The sequence below is a fragment of the Colius striatus genome, chromosome 9, assembly GCF_028858725.1.
Source record: "Colius striatus isolate bColStr4 chromosome 9, bColStr4.1.hap1, whole genome shotgun sequence".
NCBI lineage: Eukaryota > Metazoa > Chordata > Aves > Coliiformes > Coliidae > Colius > Colius striatus.
The window spans coordinates 10,471,397-10,496,666 of record NC_084767.1 but is presented as its reverse complement, the minus strand read 5'-3'; the positions used below and the strand labels follow the sequence as shown (position 1 = coordinate 10,496,666).

Genomic DNA, 25,270 nt, shown 5'->3' with positions numbered 1-25,270 from the left:
TTTGATGGGTGTGCTTGGGTCCTCTCAACATGTGAGCAAGGTCAAACACAGTAGAGAACCAAGGGAAGGACAGAAAGGAGTCTTTCCTTTCTCTGAACAGATTTATTTGGAATGTGGAAGATGTGAGGGGTACTCAGGAAGGCAGAAAAGCTTCTCACTGAGCCAAATAGGATCTGGCACACAGCTCAGTGATGTTTCTTGGTGTGTGAGTTAACTTGGATCATCCCATCCCAGCTCAGAGGTCTGTGACTGTGGCCGAATGCCCTCCACTATGCAAGACCCTCTAGGGAGCAACCCTCTAGCCAGGCACAGTCAGACAAACCTCACCTGAGAGACCTGGAGTAACGTCTGAACTGCTGGATAAGGCACACAGGTGTGTTGGAAGCTGATTTGAGGTCACTAGATGGTGCTGTTGATCGTGAAAAGAGAACAGACAGCTCTGAGGAGAGGGACTCTCAATCCTGAGCTTGTACACACAGCATCTACCCAGGATTGTGGTTGACTTACAGTGTCTTACACGTTTCCCAAACATCCAATGGACCTGCACTTCAGGCTCGGACAGTGAAGCTATAGAGATGAAGGAGTACAGAGGAAAATCAGGACCTGGACAAGCATGTGCTGTGCTTCTCCCTGTGGCCTTAGCTCTGCCCTTCCCAGAGCCTGTTGGGAACCATGGGGGAGACTGCTTTAAAGCCTGCACTGCAGAAGATGTGAAAAGGCTACTTTTACATGGAGTACCATGTCTTGTTTCCCATCTGCATGGCCTTGGTCACCTGTGGGAAGTCAGCAGAGTGATGAAAAGTGTCATTTGGGGACTAACTTCATTGGGTTTGACATGCAGAAAAGGGCTGGCAGCAGATATAGTAATAGTGTATAGTAGCAAGTAATATTTCAGGGTGAGGCACTGTAGACAAGCTCATGGGGCAAGGGCATCTGGAAGAGGGTAGCTGGGCAAGGGCATCTGGAAGAGGGTAGCTGAAATGGTTAAGTGTAGACTGGTTACCTGTAGCTTTACGTGCAGATGGCTTATGGAACTCTTCACTGACACATTGCTTCCTGAGACATCTCTGCCTCGTCAAACCTCAAAGCATGTCTAAGACATGCCCTGGAGTCCCGGTTTGTGGGGAAGAAAGAGCACGTGGGAGTGCTGAGAGGATCCTTGAAATGATGCTGCAAAGCAGTGTGTGTACACACCGTGCAGAAGTTGGTAGAATTCAGTTTAGCTGCTGATTAATACCCTGTTTAACACCAGAGACCTTCATTTGGTAAGGACTGTCCCAGTTATTGGCAAGGGCTGGTGAAAATGTTCAGGATGATGTGATGATGTTTCTCCTTGAATTGTATCTGTCAGTTTTTCTCTCTTTTCTTTAAAGGTATGACTCTAATGCACATCCAGCATGAAGGCAGGCAAGCAGAGACAGCTCATCCCTGCCTCAGGTCATATAACTCAATGGGAGAAGAACATTTCTTAGTCCCTCCCTCTCCAAAGTATGGCCACACTAGCCCAGGTCCTCCAGCATCTAGCTCCTGTGACACTCAGAGCCCTGACCCAGTGCATAGCTTGGTCTGTGACCTGTTGATATGGCCCAAGCCATCACAAGAATCCAACTGTTTACTATTGCAAACACTTGGCTGAGACCCAAGACAGCACCACTCATTAAGGCATGAGTAAAGACAGAACTGAACCTCAGCTGTGTGCAAAAAAACCCAATTGTACAACTTTGGTGTCTTTTTGTTAAGGGACCTATATTCAGGTACAGGTATTACTTTTCAACTGGAATTAATGATCCCATACTCAAGGCTCGATGGGTCATCCCAAGCATTTAGATCCTGTGTCTGTTGGTATGGCTTTGAAGAGTATTTAGGGAAAAAAACAAAGAGATTTATTGTTGTGACACTAACACCTGGTACAATCTATCTGTGTAGCTTCTCTTTCTTAGCATCACTGAGTGCCTTCTTTGTGGACATCCTGGCTTGTCTGTCATGTGTCCCTTTTAGAGATGAATGTCTGAAATGAAGCCCTAACAGGAGAAGGATCCCTTCTATACATATCTATCCCTCATATCCCTTCTATATGAGCTATATACAGAATGTAAAAGGGTTGGAGCAGCACCAGCACATGCTGTCACAAGCACACAAGGCAGGTTGTCAGCTTCCCTTTCAGTATGCAGCACTCTGCAGTGCTGAAGGATCTTCTGATGCAGACCTTCTTGCTGCTCTGCATAAAGAACGTGTCATAGGCAAAGCTGGGGATGGAACAGGCAGCACATTAAAGAAGGATGATGAGGGAAACTTCTAGTGTCCATCCACAGCAGGATCAGCAGTAAAATGCAGACTGCAGGTAAGAAAGAAGACTATCAGGTAAGGATGGTCTTTCATCACTTCCCCCTGTCCTGAGCTGGCTACGAGCCCTCCTGGAAGTGGAGGGAAATGATAACCCCAAGGACAAGTCTTCTGAAAAGAACTCAGTGGGGTTCACAGCTTGCACCCCCGAGTTCTCTGGGGCAGAAATTATTGACTGGTGAGAGGAGGAGGAGGAGCCTGGTGAAGAGGTTACGTGACAGTCATGGGACAAAGGCAGCTAAAGATTATGTCACTATGTCAGCATGTAAATGAAGACTGCATAGGAAATCTTTATTGTGGCTGTAGCTTCTGCCTGCAGCTGTGCTGAGGCTTTAACCCTGTTTAAAATGCAATTTCCTAAGTTGGGTAAAAGCTTGCTAAACCGAGAATTCCATTAAGGAAAACCATGTTGACTCCGATTTCTTCCTCAGTTCTCCCTGTGCAGCTATTTGGAAATCACTTGTAAGCTTTTTCAGCTGTGCTGAGCGTTGCAGAGCACGGAGCTGAGCAGAGGCAAGTGATCGATACTGTAATGGACTTCTCATCCCAGCACAGGGCAGAAATAATAAATGGCATGATATATGACAGCCCTCCTAAAGCTCCATGGAGCCAAACAAGATGCAGCAAGCCTGTATCTCCTATTTCCTAGCCCTGATTTGCTTCTCTGTGTCTGTCCTTAGTTTCCTCCCACATTTATTTCCTCAGTAATGGAAGGCTGCAATTGAATTAAAAGCGACTGTGAGCACAGGAACAGGCTGCGGCCTCACCACTGCCCCCTGACAGACCCAGCTGGATTTCTGTAACCATAATCCGCTCTGTGAGGTGCTCAGTGCTGCTTGGAGCAGGTTTTTGGGTGTTTTTGACCAGCAGTTGACTCCTGTTGCCATAACACCAGGTAAATGTACATGCAAACAGGTCTTTTTGCCGTTACCAGCAGTATTCACCTTCGTGCTCCAGTCTGATTGGCATTTGGGTCATTTCAAACTTTGATACTAGTTCCCATTTTCATGCCTAATCAAACAAATGTCTTCTCTGCATCTTCTCTACAGCTCTTCTTGGCTGATCTGTCTAATCAGTTAATGATGCCTAATCAGTTAATGATGCTACTGACACCAGCCACCACACTGTGTGGGTCTTCCTGCCTCTGCCCAATCTCTGTGCATATCTTCTCCACACTGCATTGCCAAACTCCTCCTACATTAAAGGCCACCCTTAGAGTTAATTGCCTCTTCAAGATAAGAAGGGATGGACCAAACCAAAGGTTAGAAAATGAAATAAAGGCTGTTCCTTCTCAGGTTTCCTGGGGAGATTTGAAGGGAAAAATGATTCGTGATGCCGAAGTGATCACCCTTCTCTCCTCTTTTTTGCCTTGGACATCCATCAAGGTGTTGTTTCTACACACACAAGCAATGCAGAAGTTGCAAATTCACAATGTCTCTGTTACAAGATGCAAGGGAAGAGGAAGAAAAAACACCCTTGTACTACTATTTACACCTATATTTTGTTTTAATTAAGCCAATGTTATTGTTATGGTATTGTAGTTAGGCTGTGGCATTCCACTTGACAATCTGGATGTATGCTGGTGAATCCATGGCTCCCGTAACCTGCTGTTTGGAAAACTAATTGTATCTAAAATAGGAGACTTTACATGGGAAAACAAGCTGCATCTATATGCACCATGAAACTGTATTTACTAGTCTTTCAAAGGGGTGAGCTTTGTGGGAGAGTGAGAAAGGAGCAAGGTGAACGCCACATCTTGAACAGGTTAGGATTAGTTTTAGTACTGTCAGTTCCTTGGTTTTTGTTTCAGTTTGCCTCACTTTCAGCCTCAGAATGTTGCTGGAATTCTTCCTTTATGAAGATGAAGACAAGTATTATGAATAAGAGTTCCACATTTCAAAGTAAGGGGGAGACACGCGCAAGAAGAGGCCACATACTTTTATTTCTGGAGAGTGAGCATTCAGGTAAACGTAATGCTGAGATTAGCTCATTTACAGCCACCAAGCCACCTGACACACAATTGGCCTGAGGACAACCCAAGAGCAGCAACTCAGAGGTGGGTCCTGTCTAGGGTCAGCAATGCTGTGTGCTAATGCATATACAAGCCTTTTCAGTAAAAACAATCTGACCTTTAATTCTGCTGTGACACAGGTTCCCACGTACCCATTCACCTGCAAAAGCAGTTCACTCACTGCATACACAGGGACCTACGACTGGGAATAGTAAGCAGAGCTAGAGGAAAAGGGTCTGCACTTTTAGGTCTGTTTTTGTCAAAGGTGCCAGGAGCCACTGGAGCACACACAATATAGGAAGCGTGAGGGCACACTGCACTGCAAGGCGGCTGTGCTGTGCGTGGAGCACTGCTGCTACATGCAGCTCCCCACCTTGCTCCACTGTGGCTCAGGCCTGGAAGTCCTAAGGCTGTGCTTACACCCCTCATCTCTCAGGAGTGCCCGTGACTTGGGCCACTACATCAATCCCTTCTGGCTCCTTTGCCGCAGTGAGGCCGTGTTCCTCACTGCAGTGTAGGCTCCGGGCTGTGCAGGCAGGGGGAACTCAGAGCTAGGGAAGGAGTGTTGAGAGCTGTGTGTGGGGCTGTCAGCCTCCTGCGGGACGCTGCCCACCAAGGGCGAGCTGTCTCCCCCGCGGCACCACCTTGCATCCAGCCGGCACGGGATGGCACCTGGGGAGAGTAGCGGCCCGCAGCCAGACACTGAGGGGCCAGGGCTTTCCCGCCCACAGCCGGCCATTTCCTGCCGCCGCCCGGCTGCTCCGTCGGGACTCCAGCGGCCACCTGCCCGGCCGGCTCTCGCCGCCCTTTTCCAGCCGGGCGTGCTGGTGAGGCCACAACCAGCCACACACGTAAGCCAGCGGGCGCGCTGCTGGCGCTACTCCGGCCCCGCCGCCGCTGCGCCGCGTGCTGGACCCGCCGCGCCGCCGCCATTTCGTGACGGCCGCGGCCTCTCCCCCCAGCCCCGCACGCGGGAGAGCGCGCGCAGGGCCACGCGCGCGACCACCCTCCCCCCGCAGCAGGGGGCGGAGCGGCGCGTGCGCGGCGGGGCGAGGGGGGCGCGGCCGGCGCGCGGGTCTCGCGAGAGCGCGCGGGCTATATCTGGAAGGGGGCGGGCACGGGCCTTCCTTTAGTGCGCGTCCGCCCGCAGCGCCGCAGCCCGATCCGCTCCTCCCGCGCCAGCAGGCCCAGAAGATGGAGGACAGCGCTATGGACATGGAGAGCATGGGCCCCCTGCGCCCCCAGACCTTCCTCTTCGGTAACTGCCCCCCTTCCGCTTCCCTGCAGCTCATGGGGCTTGCCGCTCTCTCAGCTCTCCCAGGGCCGAGGGGGAGGCGGCCCCAGGCGGCGGGGCCCGCGTGGAGGCCGCAGCCTTGCGCCGCGCGTGTGGGGTTGAGGGCAGGGGAGGGAGTGGGTATGGCCTGGTCGGCGTAGGGTCTGATCGGGGCAGGGGGCTCGATGGGCCCGCGGCCTGTGGCGGCGCCGCGCTGCCCCGCGGCCCGGCCCCACGTGCCACGCGGCTCGCACGTGGCGGCGGCCCGGCCCGGCCCCGCTCGCTTTTGTTCCCGCGGCCGCTTCCCGAACGTTCTCCCGCTGGGGCCGCACGGCCGCCCAGCACGTGGCGGGACCCGGCAGAGAAGCACGTGGAGGGCGGCGAGGCGACTGAGCGACTCGGTCGCCGCCAGCCCCGGGGGATGCCCCGATGCTCCGCCTGGCCGGAGATAGTATATCACTGGACAGCGGGAGAAGAGGGCGTGGGATGTGGATGGTCTTTGAGTGAAGGGGCAGCGCAGAGCCACGCTAAGAGCTGTATCGATGGCGATAGGCCGCGCACTCGAGTGGGGTTTTCCCTACTCCACGTGTTTTACTGCTCGGGTACCCAGAGCGCCTTTGGCTTGCTGTACAAGAAGCAGCAAGTTTCAAAATAAACTCTTAGCAAATAACTTGCTTCTAAAGAACACAGCGTGCTGATAATTAATCTTTTCTCAGGCTGCGAACTTAAAGCAGACAAGGAGTATCAGTTCAAAGTAGATGATGAAGAAAATGAGCATCAGTTATCTTTGAGAACGGCAAGTATTGTTTGGTTTTTAAGCTTTATTTTCTGTAGGCACTGGAAAAGAGCACTAAGGGCCAGGGGAGCAGGTACAGAAGGTTTATATTAATTGTCCTTTGTGTTGCCCTCTCCAAAAATGTGACTGGGAAATGCTCTCATTCAGATAGTTCTTTTAACAGACTCTTCACTGAGCAAGATACTTGGAAGTAGGGATCCTGTACACTGAGAGTTCTTGAATGTGTCCTTGGGATATTTCTGCTGCCACACAAGCAAGAGAGAATATTTCAAGGTCTTTGTCTGGGATGAGCATGTTGCTTTTGGTTAGTAGAAAGGTTTGCCTCAGCTTCACAGGCAAGGAAGTAAAGAGTACTTTTCATCTTATACTTTTGTTTTATTACTATGTTTATCTAAATACCTTGGTGACACCTGGAAACAAAAGACAGTTGTGGGTTACTTCCTACAGCAGAATTGCTTTCTGCAGGAGACTTGCATAATAATGCCCTCCAAATTAACTCAGTGATACTTAAAATGTGTTAATATAGGAATTGCAGCTTTGTGAATCATGTGCCTTCAGAGCTTGCACTTGATGAAAATTACAGCCTGGACTTGACAATGACTAATTTGTTCTTAATTAGACTTTCTTTTGAGGGAAGAATATACCAGTAAGATGTGGATAGGACAAGTTAATGTGGATAGTTTTCATAGCTGCATGTTTGTCATGCAGAAGAAATCACTGACTGAGTGATACTTGATTTGTGTGGCTTTATTCAAAGATCCTGTTTGAGGAAAATGACCTTGAGCATCTCTTGTGTTGTGACCTCTACAAGGGGGTGAAGCAAATGAGTTACCAGCACTTGTTTTTTAGGGCTGTTGAGGAAAACAGTACTTTTAATGTACAGGAGGGTTAAAGTGACAAACTGGAATTGTCCAAGAGACTTGAAAGATCTTAGTCATAGTCGCTAACAGAAAATACCTTGTTAAGCAGAGGAGGGAGTTGATAGAAGGTAGTGTGAAGGATAGCAAATATCTGTTGACTGATCTGTGCAACTGGGAGTAAAAAACTTGACTGACGTGTGTCATTTAAGATACAAGTGTTGTGAATAGACTTGGGTATGAGGTACAGAAAGAGATGGGGGGGAAAGGGTAAGTGAAAGGGGAGGATTGATGCATGTAGAGGTAAAAAGTGACACAAATGTTTCTGTATGTGTTTTACTAATGATAGCTGAGAGCAGGGAGAGGGATACTGACTGCTTCATTACCTATTTATTGACAGTGTGCATTCCCTTACCTAGAGATGAGTGGATGCTTGCCAGACACTCAGTAAATAAGTGTGCCATAGTACTGCTTGAACTGAAGCAAATGACAAAAGAGTTAAAAGATGAAAGGCATGCTTTTAAAATCTGATAGTGGTGGGTAGTTCCACCAGCAGAGAGTGACTGTTGCTGCAAAGTCATGGGAGGGATGACATCAGAGTAGCAGTTTCACCTCTTGAAATTTACAGGAACAGAGCTTGCCAGGTGTAGTGCATTTTACCTCCTGTGATACATCTAGTCTGGATGATTGTAGCCTGTCTAAAACTCAGCTGCTGGAGAATGGAAACTTAAGTTGTGTGTGCCTCTGAGGTGTTTACATCCCCATCTTACCTGGAGGGTGAAAGCTTTCTTTTCATGGGCATTGGCAAAGCAAGCAGAGAACCTTGTTCACTCACTGGCCTTGAGAATAACTGTAGTACTTCGAGGGATTCTTGGTTTTCACATGTCTTGCATGTAATCCTGACTCAGCTGGCAGAGGTTCAGAGAACTGGAATTTCAGGCCTGTCCCTTGTCTGTCACTTATTTACCTCCCTGCAGCTATGATTTCTGAATCTTCAGAAGGTGCCAGGCTTGTAGTCAGTGTAGGGAATCCAGACACTTCAGAGGCTCTGGAGCTGTCCATCCTGGGTGAATTAATGCAGAAGAGGTGTTTTTTAAAAACAGTACTGAACTGAGTGGTTAAAACTGAACCATTCATGAAATGTCAAGTAAGCTGAAAGTGTGTAGTGTGACAAAATGAAGCCATTGGCAAACCAAACATGACAGGGAGGGAAAGGATAAAGGCAGATTCTAGTGACAGCAGTTTTTTCCCTTCCTCTAGTCAAGTGTTTTGTGCTTCCTCCTCTGGGCCGTCTTCAATGCTGAGTGGAATTTGGTGGCTCATTTGAGTGCAGTAAAAGGATCTGCTTTTTGCTCTTGTCTAAACGTGTGCCTTGAGTTGCACCTTGCCAGTGCCGGTGTTGTAGAGAAGAAGGATCCTGCCTTGAGAGGGAATGCAACTGAGTGATGAGCAGTCAGAAGTGCACACTCCAGTCTCATGGGATGCAGGGGGATGAATGGAGTTTTAAAGACTTGAAAATATTTGGGATGGTTCTCAGAATGTGTGTGTTCTGTACTTCCAGGTTACTTTAGGGGCTGGAGCCAAAGACGACTTGCACGTTGTAGAAGCAGAAGCTTTGGACTACGAAGGCAACCCCATCAAAGTAGTACTGGCATCTCTGAAAATGTCAGTGCAGCCTACAGTAAGTACAGGAGCTTGGGAAGGTGTGCTGTCAAATGGGAGACAGATGAGTTGGAAAATGCTTTGATTGAATTTTGATGCAACTGCACAGTGGTCAGCGTGTTCATACAGTCTCAGCTTTGGTAGTAAAACAAGATATGTTAAGCCTAGTTTTTCTGCAGGTCATAAGCTTTGAGGGGATTCTAAACATTACTACTACTCTTTCTTGATTTAAGACACCGTATCTGTCATTCCTGCCTTCTGGCATGTACTTGGGTCAGTGTTGCTGATGTAGTGCAAGTGAAACTCCACAGTGCTGGAGACAGGTGTGAGGAGGGATGATGTTCAAGTGGGCTTTGCTGCCAAGAGGAGTGAGAGCATTAGTCTGGCTTTGAAAAGTGTGCTTTAATCTTAATGATAAGCAAAGAAAGTATAGTAAACTCTGGCATATTGGCCCTGGTTTGACTAGAAACTTCTGGAATACTTTGTCAGATGGGAGCTTGGAGTACAAGTTGGTCTTGGAGTCTACAGATGGTGGTGCTGTTGGTTGCATTTGAGTGGGTTGTTAAGCGTGCTTTGCCTTTAAGATTTGGATAAATAACAATGCTTTCTTTCCTTAGGTTTCATTAGGTGGCTTTGAGATCACCCCACCAGTGGTCTTAAGGTTGAAATGTGGTTCGGGACCTGTTTATGTCAGTGGACAACATCTCGTAGGTATGTTACTTCAGTTACTCATCTCTGGCCCTGCTACCTGGCACCAGCAGAATCTGAGTGGTGTCTCAAGCAGTACTTTCTCTAATGCTGACCCTCTGAATCTTCAGTTCTTTGTCCTCAGTCATGTAATAACTCTAGAACATGGGAGTTAAAGTGCTTGCATGCTTTTTCTTGCCTCTTGTTTTGTATGTATAAGGAACTGTTTGTCAGCCTTGCAATTTCAGTGCTTGTTTCTTTCCTTGAAAATAGATTCCCAGTGTTAATCAGTTTGAGTTTGCACTAAAAGCTAAGCCAGAAACTAGTCTTGTCCTTTGTAGGTTTGTCTTAGAAGCAGGTCTTTAGAAGTTCTCTAGAAAGTGTCTCTTTAGAAATGGGAAGTATCTTAGTCTTGACTTTGTATGGATTCCCTGTGAGGAGCATAACAGGCACTTTATGGATGGCAGTTGACCCAGTTTGAATTTTAGTGTAGAGTTTTCTATCTGACAGGAGAAGCTTTTTGATCTCAGTGGCAAGATCAGAAGCAGGAAGCTTCTTCCTATTAGTTCAGCACCTTAGGAGGAATTGCCTATTCAGCTGTGACACTGTTCTGTTTGTTTCCGACTAGCAATCTTGCTTTTAACTATTGTTAAATGAGGCCGGGTTTTCTTTACATGTTGCCATCATTTTGTCAGCATTAGAGGAAGAACCAGAATCAGATGATGAGGAAGATGATACAAAACTTGTGAACACTTCTACAAAGAGACCAGCAAGTGGAGGAGGAGCTAAAACACCACAGGTATAAACACTTTGTCAGCTTGTCTGCGAATTTTTCTTGGCTTTGGCATTAATACTGTCTCCAGTAGAGCAGCTAGATGGCTTGCTATGCATTTATGATGCTTTGTCCACTGCAGTAACTTGAGTGTATGCATATTCTAGTGTAAATAAGTGTACTGAAGTTAAAATGCTGTTGGAAGCTCTGCAGTGTAGAAGGATTCCCATGCTCAGAGTGTACTGTAAATTGGTCAGCTTTTGAGTTATCAATTGTTGATTTTTAGCTGAATTATGTAAGATAATCTTGTAATGAGGCCAGAAACTGTTGTAGATGAAGGTTACCCCAATGGTAACCTTGTAGATGAAGGTTAGCCCCAATGGTACTGACACTTGACATACTTGGTCTCTTTTAAGAAAAAAGCAAAATTATCAGAAGATGATGAGGATGATGATGAAGATGACGACGAGGATGATGAGTATGTATGCTTGTTCTGGGGAGTGGATTTTGAAATACAGAGTTAACAGTCTCAGAATACAAATTGTGTGACAACTTGATGTCAAGTCAGGAAGCTGCCTTTTTATTGTGGCTACAAGAGAAGCAGAGTTACCTCCAGTTTCTCTCTGCAATGCAGCCTAAGTTAGTGTTACTTAAACATGGGTTCTAAAACTTAGTTTCATCTAATGTGTTAGCTTTTAATGGATTTAGAGTTTCTTAGTAGTAGTAATGGAAGACTTTAAAGATACATGCCTTGGGTATTAAAGCAGGATGGAGTATATTTAACTGCTTTAATCAGCAGTTACTGTACGTGTGCTTACACCCTGCCATGTGTTAAAACATGGTGCAAGGTAGACTTGGGGAAGATTGCCTCCTTCATGAATAAAACATTTTACTGGGAGGGAGGAGGGAGGCTGATTCCTAATGTGGTTAATGCTGCCAGCATGAATCTTGAGTTATGGTGAGTGACCTTTCTAATTGTAGTGATGAGGATGACTTGGATGATGATGAGGAAGAAATCAAAACACCAGTGAAGAAAGTAAGTGGCAAATACACATCTATATATACACACACATATATTGTGACCCTCTTTAGCCATTAAAGATTAAACAGCCTGTTTAATGAACTTGAGGTCAGTGATGACATCAGATGGACTGCAGCTAAATTTATTTAGACAGGATGAGCAAGTGCTAACATCTCTTAACTTAAACATACATATTAATTGACTGTCTTGATTAAGTCATGTTTGAGGGTTCACATGCAGACCCCTACAGCAGAAAGCAAGGAGGAAGCTGTTTGTGTGAAATAGTTGTTAAGGTTGGAACTTTGCATTTATTGTAATGCAGAAGTGAACTGAGTTGTCACCTCTTCTTCCTGCAGGGTTCTGCTTTACAACAGACCCAAGTGTCAGTGCAAGATGTAACTATTTAGGTAGATAGCTGTGCTTAAACTCATTGATTTAAGGGACTATCTGGTATGTGTGAATGGGATGCTTTTCATTTAGCTTAGTCTGACTAAAGAGATGGCAATAAGATGAAAGAACACCTCAGTGTTCATGCATCTGATCCATGGTGTTTGTTTGCTTTGCTGAAGAGAGGTGCTTGGGTTCTTAACAGTAGGCATGTGCAATTGTCAGATTGGTGTGATTTTGTGTCTAACTATTGGGCAGCAAAGTCCTGCTGAAAGATGTGGGCTGTGCTGTGCCATTTCAGTTGAGTGTGCTGTGGAAGGGTCTTTAGCAACTCAAAAGACACTATATTGTGTGTGAGCCCACTGGAAAGGTTTGCTTTGGGCAGCCAGGTGCTCCAGCATGAAATTCTGTCAGCCCTTGAGTGCCATCTGGTGGTAAAATAAGCTGTAACGACTTGGCAGCTGCAGAGGTTCAAGGTAGTAATTTTTTTTGGAACTTGAGTCATTTGGCTTGAGTTTCTATGCTCGTATCTGCTGTTCAGAAACAAACATTCATGTTTTACTTCTTTATATGCTGCTGTGTCCTAATGAATATCTATAGGTGGTATTGCACAATAGTTGTAAGGCCTGATAAAGCTAATCTGAACTGCAGGCATCCTGACATTTAATCAAGTCTATTGTGGCTAAATGAAATGGTCCCTTGATTTATATACAAGTATAAGAACCCAGTTATTAAGCATTGCCCACACACATCCTGGGTAATGTTTCTGTACATGCAAGCAAAAGTTAATGGTTGTGTTACAAAAAACAGGTAGCACCAAGTCAGATGTTGAACAAGTTTACCATTTAGCAGTTTTTCGTGGCAAATGAACTGAAGTGCCTTTTTTTTTCCAGCCTGTTCGTGAGGTGTCAGGAAAAAATATGCAGAAAGCAAAGCAAAATGGAAAAGACTCCAAGCCGTCCACACCAGCACCTAAATCAAAAGTGAGTGACAACAGATGAAGTGTTTATTCCAATGTGGAAGCTAGTTTTCTTGCCTAAGGGTTACTTTTAAGTAATGTGCTAACCATTAAGTTAGGTTTTAGAGTCTTAGTGTGAAGCATGTTGGGTATAGTGTTCACAGCTTCAGATTCCCCTGTGAAGCTCTTCAGTGATGGATATCTAACCACAGCAGCCAGGATTTGAAGTCAGCCATCTTTATCCATCCTTTGGGAATATTGATGAGCCCGTGGTTTAAAATCCAACCCTTATGTTTTCTTACGTAGATGTCTGTACAAGAGGCAACTGTGGTGCCACTGCAATACAAGAGGCTGCTGCTAATAAGGAAGTGACCCATTTGAGAGCTAGCAAGTTTTTTGTTCAGTTGCTCTGTAGTTGTTGGACTTCCTTATGCAGCTGTTTTCCTTCCTGTGTGCCAGGGAGGTTGATAGAGAAATTAGTAAGGGATGGATGGTAGGATAGCATCTGAGAAGCAGTGCAGATGTGTGTGCTTAAAGCATGACCTAATCTGGCTGCAGTTGTGGAGTAAACTCAATATTTGAGCTGTTTTGATTTCATTTCTGCTGGGAGACAGAGCTATGTAAGCACTTGCCCAGAAGTGTAAGATGCCAACTGTGCTCACTGCTGTAACTCCAAACTTCATTGTTCTTTTCCTTGTCCTTTCCTGAGGAAAGTGTTGGAAGCACAAATTTAACTTCTGTGACTTGAGGAAAACGCTCTTAAATATCTATGTGATAGCTGGTTCTTTTATTGCATATATACTCTGCAGTAGGCTTTAACATTGCTGGTTTTTTATACAGAGTAACTTTTATGTGTGTGTTCCTAACCAAATGAATAACTTTCAGACTCCAGATTCCAAGAAGGATAAATCGCTAACTCCAAAAACACCAAAAGTCCCTCTGTCGTTAGAGGAGATCAAAGCAAAAATGCAGGCATCTGTAGATAAGGTGAGTTTTGGGCAACTTGAGCTTTCCCAGCTTTGTTTTCACACTTCCACTGATCAGAACATGGTTACATGTTGCTGAGTGCTGTGCTGTTTGTTACCAGAGCATGTTGATGTTGAAGGTCAGAAGAATGAAAGCTCCTTTGAGAGATAAAGAAACCTCTGTTCTCGTGAATACAAAAAGTGGTGTTTCTTCTCCGTTAGTGATTATTTCTTAGTGAACTCTCTCCATTCAAATTTTCAAAAGACCATAACAAATCCCAAAGCTACAAGCCTTGGGGTGATATTTATTCTAAAGGTGTCTTAACCTAGTGGACTCGTCTTAACCTAGGCAAGTAGAGTACAGCAGAGTTTTTATCATGCCTGGAATAACTTGATCTCAAACCAGTATCCAGATGCTTGTAAGGCTTTACAACTTCCAGAAGGGGGAGACAGATGCTTGTGAAACACATGAATGAATCTCAGAAGACCTGAAAGCATTTGGTTTCTGAACTGGAGCTCTGGGGTTGAGTCTTCCCTCACAGGATGTTTCCCCTTTTGATGAAGGGACAGGACAGTCACTTGGCTTCTGCTTGTTACTGGCTTGGACTATGAGTATTCTTCTGAGCTGCTATTGAAAGGAATATTGCATTTTACTTACAGGCTGGTGAGGTAAAAGTGTAGCAGGTGATGGAAATTCTGTCCCACTTAGCCAAGTTTGCTATGTGTTAATCTGGGGGTGCAGTTCAATACACACCTGTACTGCAGAATAGGTGGCAGTGAGGACTATCTAGACAGTAGAGTTCTGGCTTTACTCACTATGTCAGTGTGCCTGTGGATTGTGTGTTTACTTGTGACAACCATATTTAGTGGGGATTAATTTTTGGTTGATCTCAGTGCCATGAAGGTTTCTAGTTTGATCTGAGATGAGAAACAGTGGCAATGGAGTTTTAGATAAAGAGACAGGATTATCCCCTGCCTAGACTTAAAATGATCTGGGGCAATTTTGCCCAGGAATGCGAAGTGGGACAAAAAGTGGGTGCAGTGTGAGCAATGATGTATTGTGATCAGGATTGAAGTGTGCACATCCTTAAATTGTGACTCTGACAGTGATGGATGGTGTCACTCTGCTAGGTCAGGCTAGCCTCTTGGATCTAGTGGATGCTAGGGTGGGTTTTTACATGACTCAGAGGAGCCATGATCAGTGCTGTTTCTTAGTGTCAGCAGAAGTAGCTGTGCTGCTCATACTAGACAGATATCCCTGTGGAGGGGAGCCTGCAAGCTTAGATAACTGGCAAATAGCTTCAGGATATACTTTCAGTTGCTGAGGGGTGGTTTCACTGGGAAATGCTGTGTAAGAGCAAATAGGTAGAAGCAGCAGCAGGCAGCTTAATGAAGTGTTTTCCAAGATGATGCCAGAGTGTACCATTGTAAGGCAAAAGGGTTGTGTGTTGCCATATGCAATTGCACTTCCAGCTGACAACCAGCAAGTTAGCAACTCTACTACTACAAAAAAATGCTTTATTAGAGTGGAACTGGTGTGTTAGAGGATGTCAGCAAACTGATAGAAGAGCATAAGTACTTTCTGGTTGCAGTATTGGAGTTTCTGATACCTCAAATCTATTTGTGTTTCCTTTGAACATGAAATTGCTGTCTTCTGCACTGTGCTAAGTGCACTGTTGTATTTGGTTGGGTGTGTTTCAACTGATGTAATGAAATATATCACTCAAAGGGGTGTGTAAAGGTAAATCAGTGTCTCTTGAAATAATGTGGTGTGTTACTATGCCTGGAGATAGGAAGAGAGAGGAAGGTAAACCTTGATCCATGCATTTCACTGAACCTGCTTTGCTCCTCACTACAAACCTCACTAGAGCGATTCTTCAAATTCATAGAACTCTGATGTCTCTGAGTCTTGAGAGGTGGGTGGGAGACCAGTTAATATTTTGCTTCAGTGAGCTGAAGTCAGAATCCTGCCTGAAAGGACAGTAATGTCTCATTTTGCATGCTGTAGTAAGACAGTTGGCTGCTGTAGTAAGAACTCATAAATAAAGAATTAGTTCTAGCTGATCTAAATAGCACAGGAATGACTGCAAATTAAATTGTTGACAGTGTTTGCTTGCTGTTATGTTTTTGAGCATCAACAAAGGTGTTTGTAGAGCCACTCCAATTTGTAGACACTTCTGTGAGAAATACCCAGCTACTCAAGCAGACTTAGAAAAATAGAGAAGGTTGATTTGGGATGTAGCAAGATGAGTTTAGTGAAATGCCATGTCTGTTGGCAAAAGGTTTAAGCTCTGTAAGGTATCTATTGGGATCATTAAATGACCTGCATACACTAAAGCTTGCTTTTTTCAAAACAGGGTACTACCCTTCCTAAGCTGGAACCCAAATTTGCCAACTATGTTAAGAATTGCTTCAGGACGGAGGACCAGAAGGTAACTACATTTATTGGGACTTTGATAAAGCCCAAAAAGCTTTTATAACCTGACTTAGGGATTCTTTTCCACTTCTTAATCTTTACAAGCTTTGGACTGTTTCAAAGGGTTACAAACCACAAACAATACTTCAAATTAAAGAAATGGAAAGGGTTTTAAGGGTTTAGTTGGCTAAGATGGGAAAGCTAATATTTTATTACATTTTTCCAGCTTTTATATGGTTGGTAAATTATCTCTTGCTTACTAAACCCACAGAATTTTCCTTTTGGCACCATATTGGCTAAGGAAATGAGCTGTGGTTTTCCTTGCTGCTGAATTTGGCCACCTAGGCCAGTCTGCTGTTGAGCCTTTTGTTGGGTAGAGTGTCTGGGAGGGGGAACTGTTTTGTGATTGAGATTATGGCTTTCTTGCTGCTTTTTCTCCCAAAGTCAACTGTAAAGAGGGTGAGCCAAAAGGTGGTATCAGGAAGCAAGTCTCTGAGTTAGTTATTACTCTGCATACACTGGGCTAAAATGTGTCTTAGATTTCCCTATCAAAATTCCTCCGAGTTAAGACTCTCTTCAGTGACAGAATTCCTTACTCTTTCCTGCTTCCCTCAGTGGTTCAGAGTAAACTTGTCTGATAGACAAATTGATAGGTTCTTGAAAGAATGTTCAAAAGCAGTTAGCCTCAGCTACTGGAGTTGGTCTGACATTAGCCAGGGTAGGCAGAGTTCAGCCAATATTTGCCTAACTGCTCCACACCCATCCTCTCGCTTACCTTCACTGAATTCTTACTATTGGGACTTGGTGTGAATAACAGTCTTCTAGCAGAAGGACCTAACATCTTGCTTTCAGCCTGATGTTTCTGTGACAGGAACGCATTTTGTCATTGTGGCTCAATGTGTGTTGTGGGGGACAGTAAACTGAAAACAATTAGAAGGACTGATTTCAATTTCTAACTTTTTGTGTATACTTCCAGGTCATTCAAGCTCTCTGGCAGTGGAGACAGACTCTGTAAGAAAAGAAAACAGTTTAAAACAGTTCATTAAAACCTGCAGTCTTATTTCTGTAACTGTTACTTGGCTGTCCTTTTTACAAATGCTGAAAAGAGCTTTCCCTACCGTGTCTGATAAATGTCATCCAGGTTACCTTGCCAAGAATGTGTTGTCCAAAATGCCTGTTTAGTTTTTAAAAGATGGGACTCCACCCTCAGCTTCTCATTTTAAGTATGTATGGAATGTTTTGATAAGGCATGGTGGTGGTGGTGGTGGTCAGACAAATGGAAGTGGTGGGGAGACGAAATGTACGTGGAGAAAAAATAAAGTTTAGTATTTTAATAAAGTCCTATCGTTTCTTTTTTATGGGCTCGGGGAGAGTCTGCACACTCAAGAAGATAACACAGCTTTAAGGTTCTCCTAGGAACTGCTGCTAAGGATTTTAGCTACTCCTCTTTCCCAAGGGCACATCAGAGTCTCAGTTACGTTGTCAGCTTTTAAAAACAACTTAATTTTCGTGAGCTTTGCAGCTACTGAGCGAATGATTGGTGGGAAGGCTTTAAGTGGTAAATGGGGCTTTATTCTTGTCTGGAAGTGACCACTAATCATATAATTGCCTAAAACAACCTCTCCTGCATCTCGGTTTCTGCCCTGCTTCATTGCTCTTGGGTTTATGGTTTCTCTGCAGGCAGAGTTTTTGTAGGGCTTGTGACTCAACTTGTAAAATGCAATACCGTTGATTTGGGAGTTGCTGGCTGTGCTGTTCCTCTGAGGTGCTGCAGTCTCTGAGGCTGTGTCACAGACTGCTGTGAGGGTTTTGTGGAGAAGACAATTAGCTTGAATGCTGTAGGGTGTGCCTAGAGAGCTCCCTGAGGGAGACAAATGCCAGTGGATAAATGGCTGGGAATGATGAGCTAAATCTCCAGCAAATGCCAACAGCTCAGATGGGCAGGATGGTCGTGATCCCTTTCTTTAGTCATTTTTGGTCATTGCCTGCCAGTGATAGTTACAGGCAAGTTGTTCAACTGTTCATGGTGGTTGCCAAAGCATAAGGGCCTTTTGAGGAAAGCAATGGATGTCCTGCCTTGCACTGAACTCTTCCTCAAAAGGCTCTTGACTGAAAGCTGGAATGCCATGTCTGTGTAGGAAATGGGATGAAGATGGAAAGGATACTTGATGCAAAACACATTTAACCAGTTCTGTGGTAACTCTTGAACTGATTTAATCCTGGTTATATGGGAGAATGAATGCAACTGACTTCTGTCTTTTTACAGCAGAAGCATCTTACTTGAGACTAGAAGGACATTAAAGCAGGCTTTAGCAGCTTGAGGTGTACTTCACTTAAAGGGCTTGAACCTTTGGGGTCCTACAACAGTTCCCTTCAAGACATGGTAAAGAAGACTTGTGCTAATGGGGCATATGGGATGTCTTGGTTGTATTTTACTGAGTCTACTTTTACTTCCAAGTTGATTTAGGAGTGGAATGTATAACTTGGTTTTTAAAGCATTCACTGGAAATATTTTAAAGGTTTGCACTGATAAAAATCTTAGTTTCTGTAGCTGATATTTTGGACATGAAGGAAACTAATGCAAATCTCCAGAAGCAAATATTTCTCCTTGGAAACAAAACCCAAAGCTATGCAGAGTGCATGGTAGAGAAGTGAAACTGTGCAAGTCTGGTGTCAAAGATTCATTTAAGCTCGAGTGTAATTGCAGCATGTGAAATGACAGAGTGTAAGGGTTTGAAATGCCTCTTGTGTTGGGGTTATGTCAATAGATGGTGTCACATGCACAAGTGAGAGAAAATTTCCCTGGTGAAATAGAGCTGATGGCAGAGACAGGCTTATTTAAGCAAAATTGCCCTCAATTTTGGCTGAAGCAAGTGAAAATTGTACAGTAATTTCAGTAAGAGGTTATTCAGCCAATAAAACATGCAGAGTATTCAGCTTTTCAGAAAAGCCAGGGTGTTGTCTGACCATAGGTCACTGACCAGAGCAGGTCTGTGGGGTGCAGTCAAACTACATGAGGGTATAATACAAGTCAAGTCTGTATCAAACTGCCATTAAACATCATGAGGCATCTCTGAGGCACCTGCATCATGGTATAAAAATGATAACTTGTCTTGGGCCCCTTGAGCTTTCCTACTCAGTGTTCTGTCAGTATCTGTTCTTACAGCTCTAGAGCTGGGAAGTGGTCATGCTGGCTGGCTGGGACTCTCAAGAACACGTCCCTCACCCCTTCCTGCCAGTCCCCAACCCCTTGGCTGCTGTTGGCACTGGCCAGCCCATGACATGACCTTGGGGCTGCTGGGCTGCGCAGCTGTATCATTTGGGATATTCATGTGCAGCCACCAGTTCTTCCACTTTGAACAGCACCTCAAAGGTTGAATTAACTCTTAATTTAAGCTCAGGTGTGAAAATACCTGCTGAGAAGATCCCAAATATCAGATGTGGGTAAGTGAAGTACTGTCCTGGGCTTTCTGCAGAGCTGGAATGTGTTTTTGCCATGGTAATAATGGCACAAGTGCATCAAAGCTGTGGTGTTTGGCTGTATTGAAGGTTATAAGCCTCTCTGATCTTGAGCCTTCGGGGTGGCTTAGTTGGGAGCATTGAAGCTACATAGTCAAGTGCATTGATGTAGTTAAAGGATTGCTCCCTCTGTCATGGGAAAACAACTCACCTTCCCTTTACAGGATGGTGAAATACCTTTCGAGGAGCCTGTGTCTTGATCTCTTTGTTCCTGAGTGTGTTTCATTCCTTGCAATAGGAACGTAGCTGATGTGTTCCCCTGTACAGGCTGAGGGGTGTGCAGCAGCAATGTTGGCTGAAGATACAGCCACTCCACATGATCACTTTGGAGAAGGTGATAGAGGGTATTCTCCTGCAGTAAAACCACTTCTTCCAGCTTTGGGAGATGATGGTCTGTGTCTTATTCCGTGGGGTGTTCAAGTAAAGTACTTGTGGCTGCCTTAGGTCTGTCTCAGGGTTGTGTTGCTCCTGTGGACTGAAATACTTTGCCAAAATGATGTCTGGGCCCCCAAGTGCTATGGTGAGTGTGGGGCTCTGTTTGCGTGTGCTCAGCAATTGTTGCAGCCTTTGGGGAGGAACGACTCGAGCGTGGCTGGCAGGAGGGTGGAAGGGAGTGTGTGTGGGCTGAGGTAATGGAAAACAGGGCCAGGATGGGTGGTGGTTCTGGGCTTCTTGCCACCCAGACAGTCCCTCAGGGGCTAAGTTCATGCTGGAACATGCTCTCTGTCCTCTCTTTCTCTAGTAATCTTGCCCTGATAACCCCAAGCTATGTCCTGTGTACTACCAGTGTGCCATTACTGACTAGCAGCCAAGCTCTTCCAACTTTTCCTTCCTTCTTTCACTGTGGAACAAGCACAAACATCCTTAATCCTCTTGCTGTCTTCCCGAAGGGGAATTAAAGACTGGATGCTACCTACAAAATGCTGTAGGGAAAATGCCACTGGATGAAGTGGTTCGAAGCAAAGTGTTAGATGGAGGGCCTTTATCTCCTGGCCTTGGCTAATGAGCAGTAGTTCCTGGCAAGCAGCAGCAAGTTGTGTTGAGTGAGGTCTGGAGGTTTTGTGATCTGGTATTTATTAAGGGTTGCTTCCTCTGAGCCCTGGCTCCTGTAAGCTGAACAAGAGCTGAGCTTGTGTGGTTGAGCACAGGAGCAGCAGTGCAGGGCTTCGAGGTGTGTCTGGCAGGGCCTGACTTGTCCTTCCCTTTGCAGACAGCAGAGGGAATCCCCTGCTCTCCCGGAGTTCTATCTGCATTTAACACTGTTAGGAGTGATTCTGTGTGGCATGTTGGATCAGCTCTTCAGTGGCTGACTGTTGTGTGAGTGGATTTTAAGCCATGTCTTATTTGGACCAAATAAAAGACATTAAATGGTAATTAGGAGGATCTAAGTGTGCCACAGAGGCCACCAGACTCTTCTGTGTGTGTGGCCTGTGTCAGTTGTATGGGCACTGCTTGCTTTCTTCAGAGATTTTCTTCTCCCCTTTCACTACTTTTATTGGCTCTCCCTAACCAAGCCAGAAAATCCTTGACAGGAAAAGAATCCCAGGAGAAAAGGAGGAACTTCTACTGACACGATTTACATGGTACTGAGGCAGTGATAGCATCTGTCATCCCAGTGCTGCTTCCCATGTATGTGCTGCTTTAGCTGTGTCCTGTGTGTAAATGTGTGTGTGTGGACACTGAGACAGTGGACAACTACAGCTGATGGATAAAGCTTTCCATTTAGTAATAAGGCTGCTTCCCTGCCCCTTAACTCTTGTTTTTTCTCCCCATACCTTTAAGTGTTTCCTTCAGTTTTCCATGTGGAAATTACTTTTAATTAAATGAGCCCATCCCTCCTGGAACATCTCATGGAATCACCCTAATGAAAAAGGAAGCACAGCCCTTGTGATGTCCAGAGACCACAGGACAGGAAGATTGGGGAATCTTGTCTTGTTGTTTTTAGGGTCTCCAAATAGGAGATGTACTACCACTTGTTCCTTCTGGCTTTGTGGTTCTGGCTAGTCCCTTCTTGCTTATAGATCTTCCCATGGCCTTCTCCTTGCTAACTTGGTACATCACTGCTCCTCAGGCTTCTCCTTGCTGTCTCCTCATCCATCAGTTCCCCCTCCTGTCCCATTGCTGTTGTGAGCAGCTCTGACTTTCCCTGATACTCTTGTGCTCTCAAGTCTGTAGAGAAAGCTCAAATGGTGTTGCAAGCCCATTTCAAGCCCGTTGCTCCTTCAGGAATCTCTTGTTGCTGGGCAGTGTCCCTGGGAGCACAGCAGAGATGGATGCCCTCTTTTCAGTCATGGTGAAGAGTGGTGATGGTCAAAGTCCAGTCTAAGCAGACAGGGCATTCAGCCTTACCTGTTTGTAGGGCTGCGAGATGCCCAGGAGAATGAGACCTGCAGAGATGTCTCTGCTGACCTGTGACACTGAAAAAAAGCCACATTTGTGTATATATGGAAACGGCAGAGATTATGACCTACCCACCTGTTGTATTTGTTGAGCTACTTTGAAGCCAGATGTGGCTGAGGACAGGAACGTGGAGCACTGAGAGGTCCAGGACATCACCAGTTGCTCAGTGCCTGCAGCTGTGTGTGCATCAACCCTGAAGTGCCCCTGGGCAGCACGTGTGGGCTGTGGGGATGCATCTGGCCATGCAGCCTCCATGTGAGTTCCTACAGTGGGAAGGAACCCTGTGATGGTGGTGTGGGAAGGGATTGGCTGTCCCAGTTTTGAAGGAGACTCTGCAGATGAGGGTTGAGATGGTGACTTGCTGGAGACAGCTTAATTCAGGAAGCTTCAGTCAAAGAAGTTTCTGTTTAAGAGCTGTTGAGCTGAAAAGCTCTGAGTTAAGGAAATATTAAGTTTTGAAGCTTAACAGCTTGTGATGATTTTTTTTTTTTAGGGGAAAAATGAAACCATGGAGGAATATAAATGCAAGAAGCCAAGCCCTAGGATTTCATGCAGTGCAAAGGCTGGAAAGTAGTGGAATTTCCCACTGGTTTGTGTGGAGTTGTCTGCAGAGGTTTGTCTCTCTTTGCCTGCGTTTGGAAGAGTTCAAGCAGCTGCTGTGTGCTTTCAGAGAGAAGCTGTGATGCTCCTGGGTGCTGGAACTGAGGAAGGGCCCTGTGCAGGATGGGCAGGCTTGAGGAGCTGCTCAGGGAGTGGCACCAGTCCATTTGTCTCTGCTTTAGCTTGAGCTGTCCGTCACTTTCAGTGCCTTGTTGGGTTTTTTTCCTCATTCATCTATGGATAAAACACTGAGATTTATGTAATGAGTGTGCTGGAGCTTTCAGAGGAATCTGAGGTGTTGGTTCCTAAATCCTATTGAAATGGAGAAACACCTTTGCAAACCCTGAAGCTGTAGCTGCCTTGGTTGGTTTTGTGAAGTAATAATAAACATCCCAGTACAGGTTGTAGTGTGCTGAGTTCTCCTTTTGCATGGGACCAGGAGACATGGAGATGGTCTAGAGCTGGAAGAGATGCTGCTCTTCCCTCTGTTCCCAAGAAGTCCAGGAAGGGCTGTTGGCTGCAGAAGTTGTTGGGAGCACTCCTGCCCTCCCTGGAGCTGGGACAGCCTGTCAGCAGCACTTGGGCTGGCTGGCTGGGATTTCCTGGCCACCTCCATCCTCCCAGGATCTGATGCTTTGCCTTGCTCAAGCTCCATCCACAGAAGGCTGTCCCACTTTGTCTCGCTCTCATTAATGCTACAGAGGGAAAGCTGCCGAGCTTGGTATGCCATTATTTGTATTTCTCATGTTATTCCATGACCCTGTTATGTCTGTTTGGCATGCATTATGTGCTTTTCCAGTCTTCATTCTCCAAGGCAGGAGTTCCTGGTACCTGAAAGAGGCTTTCCCTGGTCATGGCAGGGAAAACTCCAGCAGAGCTGAGCTGACACACCTTGTGTAAGGTCACCTTTGAGGGACATCAGATCATTCCTCACAGCCCTTCTCTCCATAATGCTGAACAATGGATGTGTTGTATCTATCCAAGCTCCAGAGAGAAACCTTCACCTCTTTCCAGATGGATTTTTGCTATTAAACAGCAAATAGTTCCTGCTCAAAAGATGAAGTTGCCTGTGTGTAAGGTGGAGAGGGACAGAATATGCACTGTAACTCCTCTAAAAGTTGTCTTTCCTTTTACTAAGGATTTAAAATGTAGATATCCCCTCCAAGTTGACTTTCAAAGAACTACTCATTGAAGTGACCCAAGGTTGGAGGGGCAGAAGATGACAGGAGCAAATGGTGCACAGGTTCTCTCGCCAACAGCAGGGTTGAAATGCACAGAGAACAGGTTCAGCTCTATGCCAGCAGCCTGGCTTCCTTCCCTTCCCTTTCCTTTACATCTCAGATCTGAAGGAGCAAAGGCCCCATGGCATGGTGTGCCAGGTGCAGCAGGCTGCATCCTGCACCAGCCTCTGCTGCCACCTTTTCACTCACATTCCAAAGTGCCATGCAGTGGGTGGGAAGGTTTCCTGCTCAAGTATGCTGCTGAGTCCTTGGCCCTAGTGAATGTGTTTCATGCTCTGAAATGCCTGCTCCTTGGGTGATACGGACCACTGGAGCAGAGCAAGGGGAACTGATTTCACGGGGGGGCACCTTCACTGCTCTACAAGCAAAAGGTCATGCTGCTAAGGCTTTGGTTAGAGCTGCTGGAGAGCAGTCACTAATCCAATAACCACTGAGGCACTGTAGGACATAGCTGGGGCATTTGCATGGGTGAGTGAAAGGCAGTAACCCTGGGAGATCCCAGGGAGCATCCCCTTGCACACAGACCCTACCTGGCCTGTGTCCTGCTTATAAAATGTTGTGAACATCAAGCACTGACTTTAGCACTGAGCTATGTGGAAAATACCACCCTAACTAAAGGTGTTCGTTCTCCAGTGGGCAGTGGCTGGGTTGGTGTTGGGAATGGAATCAAACAACAGCAAATACTGAAGCAAGAGGCGTGGGTGCAGAGCTCTTTATAGATATATATATATATATATATATATATGTATGTATACACACACATATTCATGACAACATACAGCTAAGTGTTGTTTCTATCTTTCCACTGATACATGTGAGCTGTCTCCTCTATTGATGGGACAGTACATGAGCTGTCTCATCTATGTCTTCATCTAACAGAGCTCACCTCTGTTATTCAAGCATGGTAGCCTGAGCTTCACTTCATGTTGGTATTATTCTCCAGGTAACTATTGGGATTAAAGGGCTTTCTGAGACTGCTGTGGCACAAAAGGTGGGTCTAGTTTAAACAAAAGGATGTATGTGATTGCATTTCCATTCATGATTTCACTGTGCCCCCTGTAAAAGGCAGTTTACACTACTTGAGGTGTCCTGGTGCCTTTTGCTCTGTGTGGATCCCGTCCCTTTGGCAGCCTCTTTTAAGCCCTACTTGGGCTGACTTTTTCCACGTGTAGCTCACAGCTCTGCCTTAGCTGCTTCTACTTTCCCTGCTGTTGGGTGAAGTGACAAATGTTAGTGGCAGCTCCACAAATCGCTTTTCTATCTGTACCATTTCCCTCTGGGCACAGGGGCATCTCAGGCAGTGAGCAATGTCTAAGGAGCCTTTCCAGAGAGTGGTGCTGGAGTTGCCATGAAGTTGAGGCC

General features: G+C 45.6%; 1 protein-coding gene across 1 annotated transcript; it reads left to right on the top strand.

Moving 5' to 3' along the window:
* Nucleotides 1-5,474: 5,474 nt before the first annotated feature.
* Nucleotides 5,475-17,486, top strand: NPM1 (nucleophosmin 1). The gene is made up of 11 exons (XM_062002830.1): nucleotides 5,475-5,612; nucleotides 6,344-6,423; nucleotides 8,842-8,961; nucleotides 9,560-9,653; nucleotides 10,325-10,428; nucleotides 10,818-10,879; nucleotides 11,383-11,437; nucleotides 12,703-12,792; nucleotides 13,653-13,754; nucleotides 16,090-16,164; nucleotides 17,125-17,486. The coding sequence occupies exons 1-11, from the start codon at nucleotides 5,549-5,551 to the stop codon at nucleotides 17,161-17,163; spliced, it is 885 nt and encodes a 294-aa protein (XP_061858814.1). The 5' UTR covers nucleotides 5,475-5,548; the 3' UTR covers nucleotides 17,164-17,486.
* Nucleotides 17,487-25,270: the final 7,784 nt, after the last annotated feature.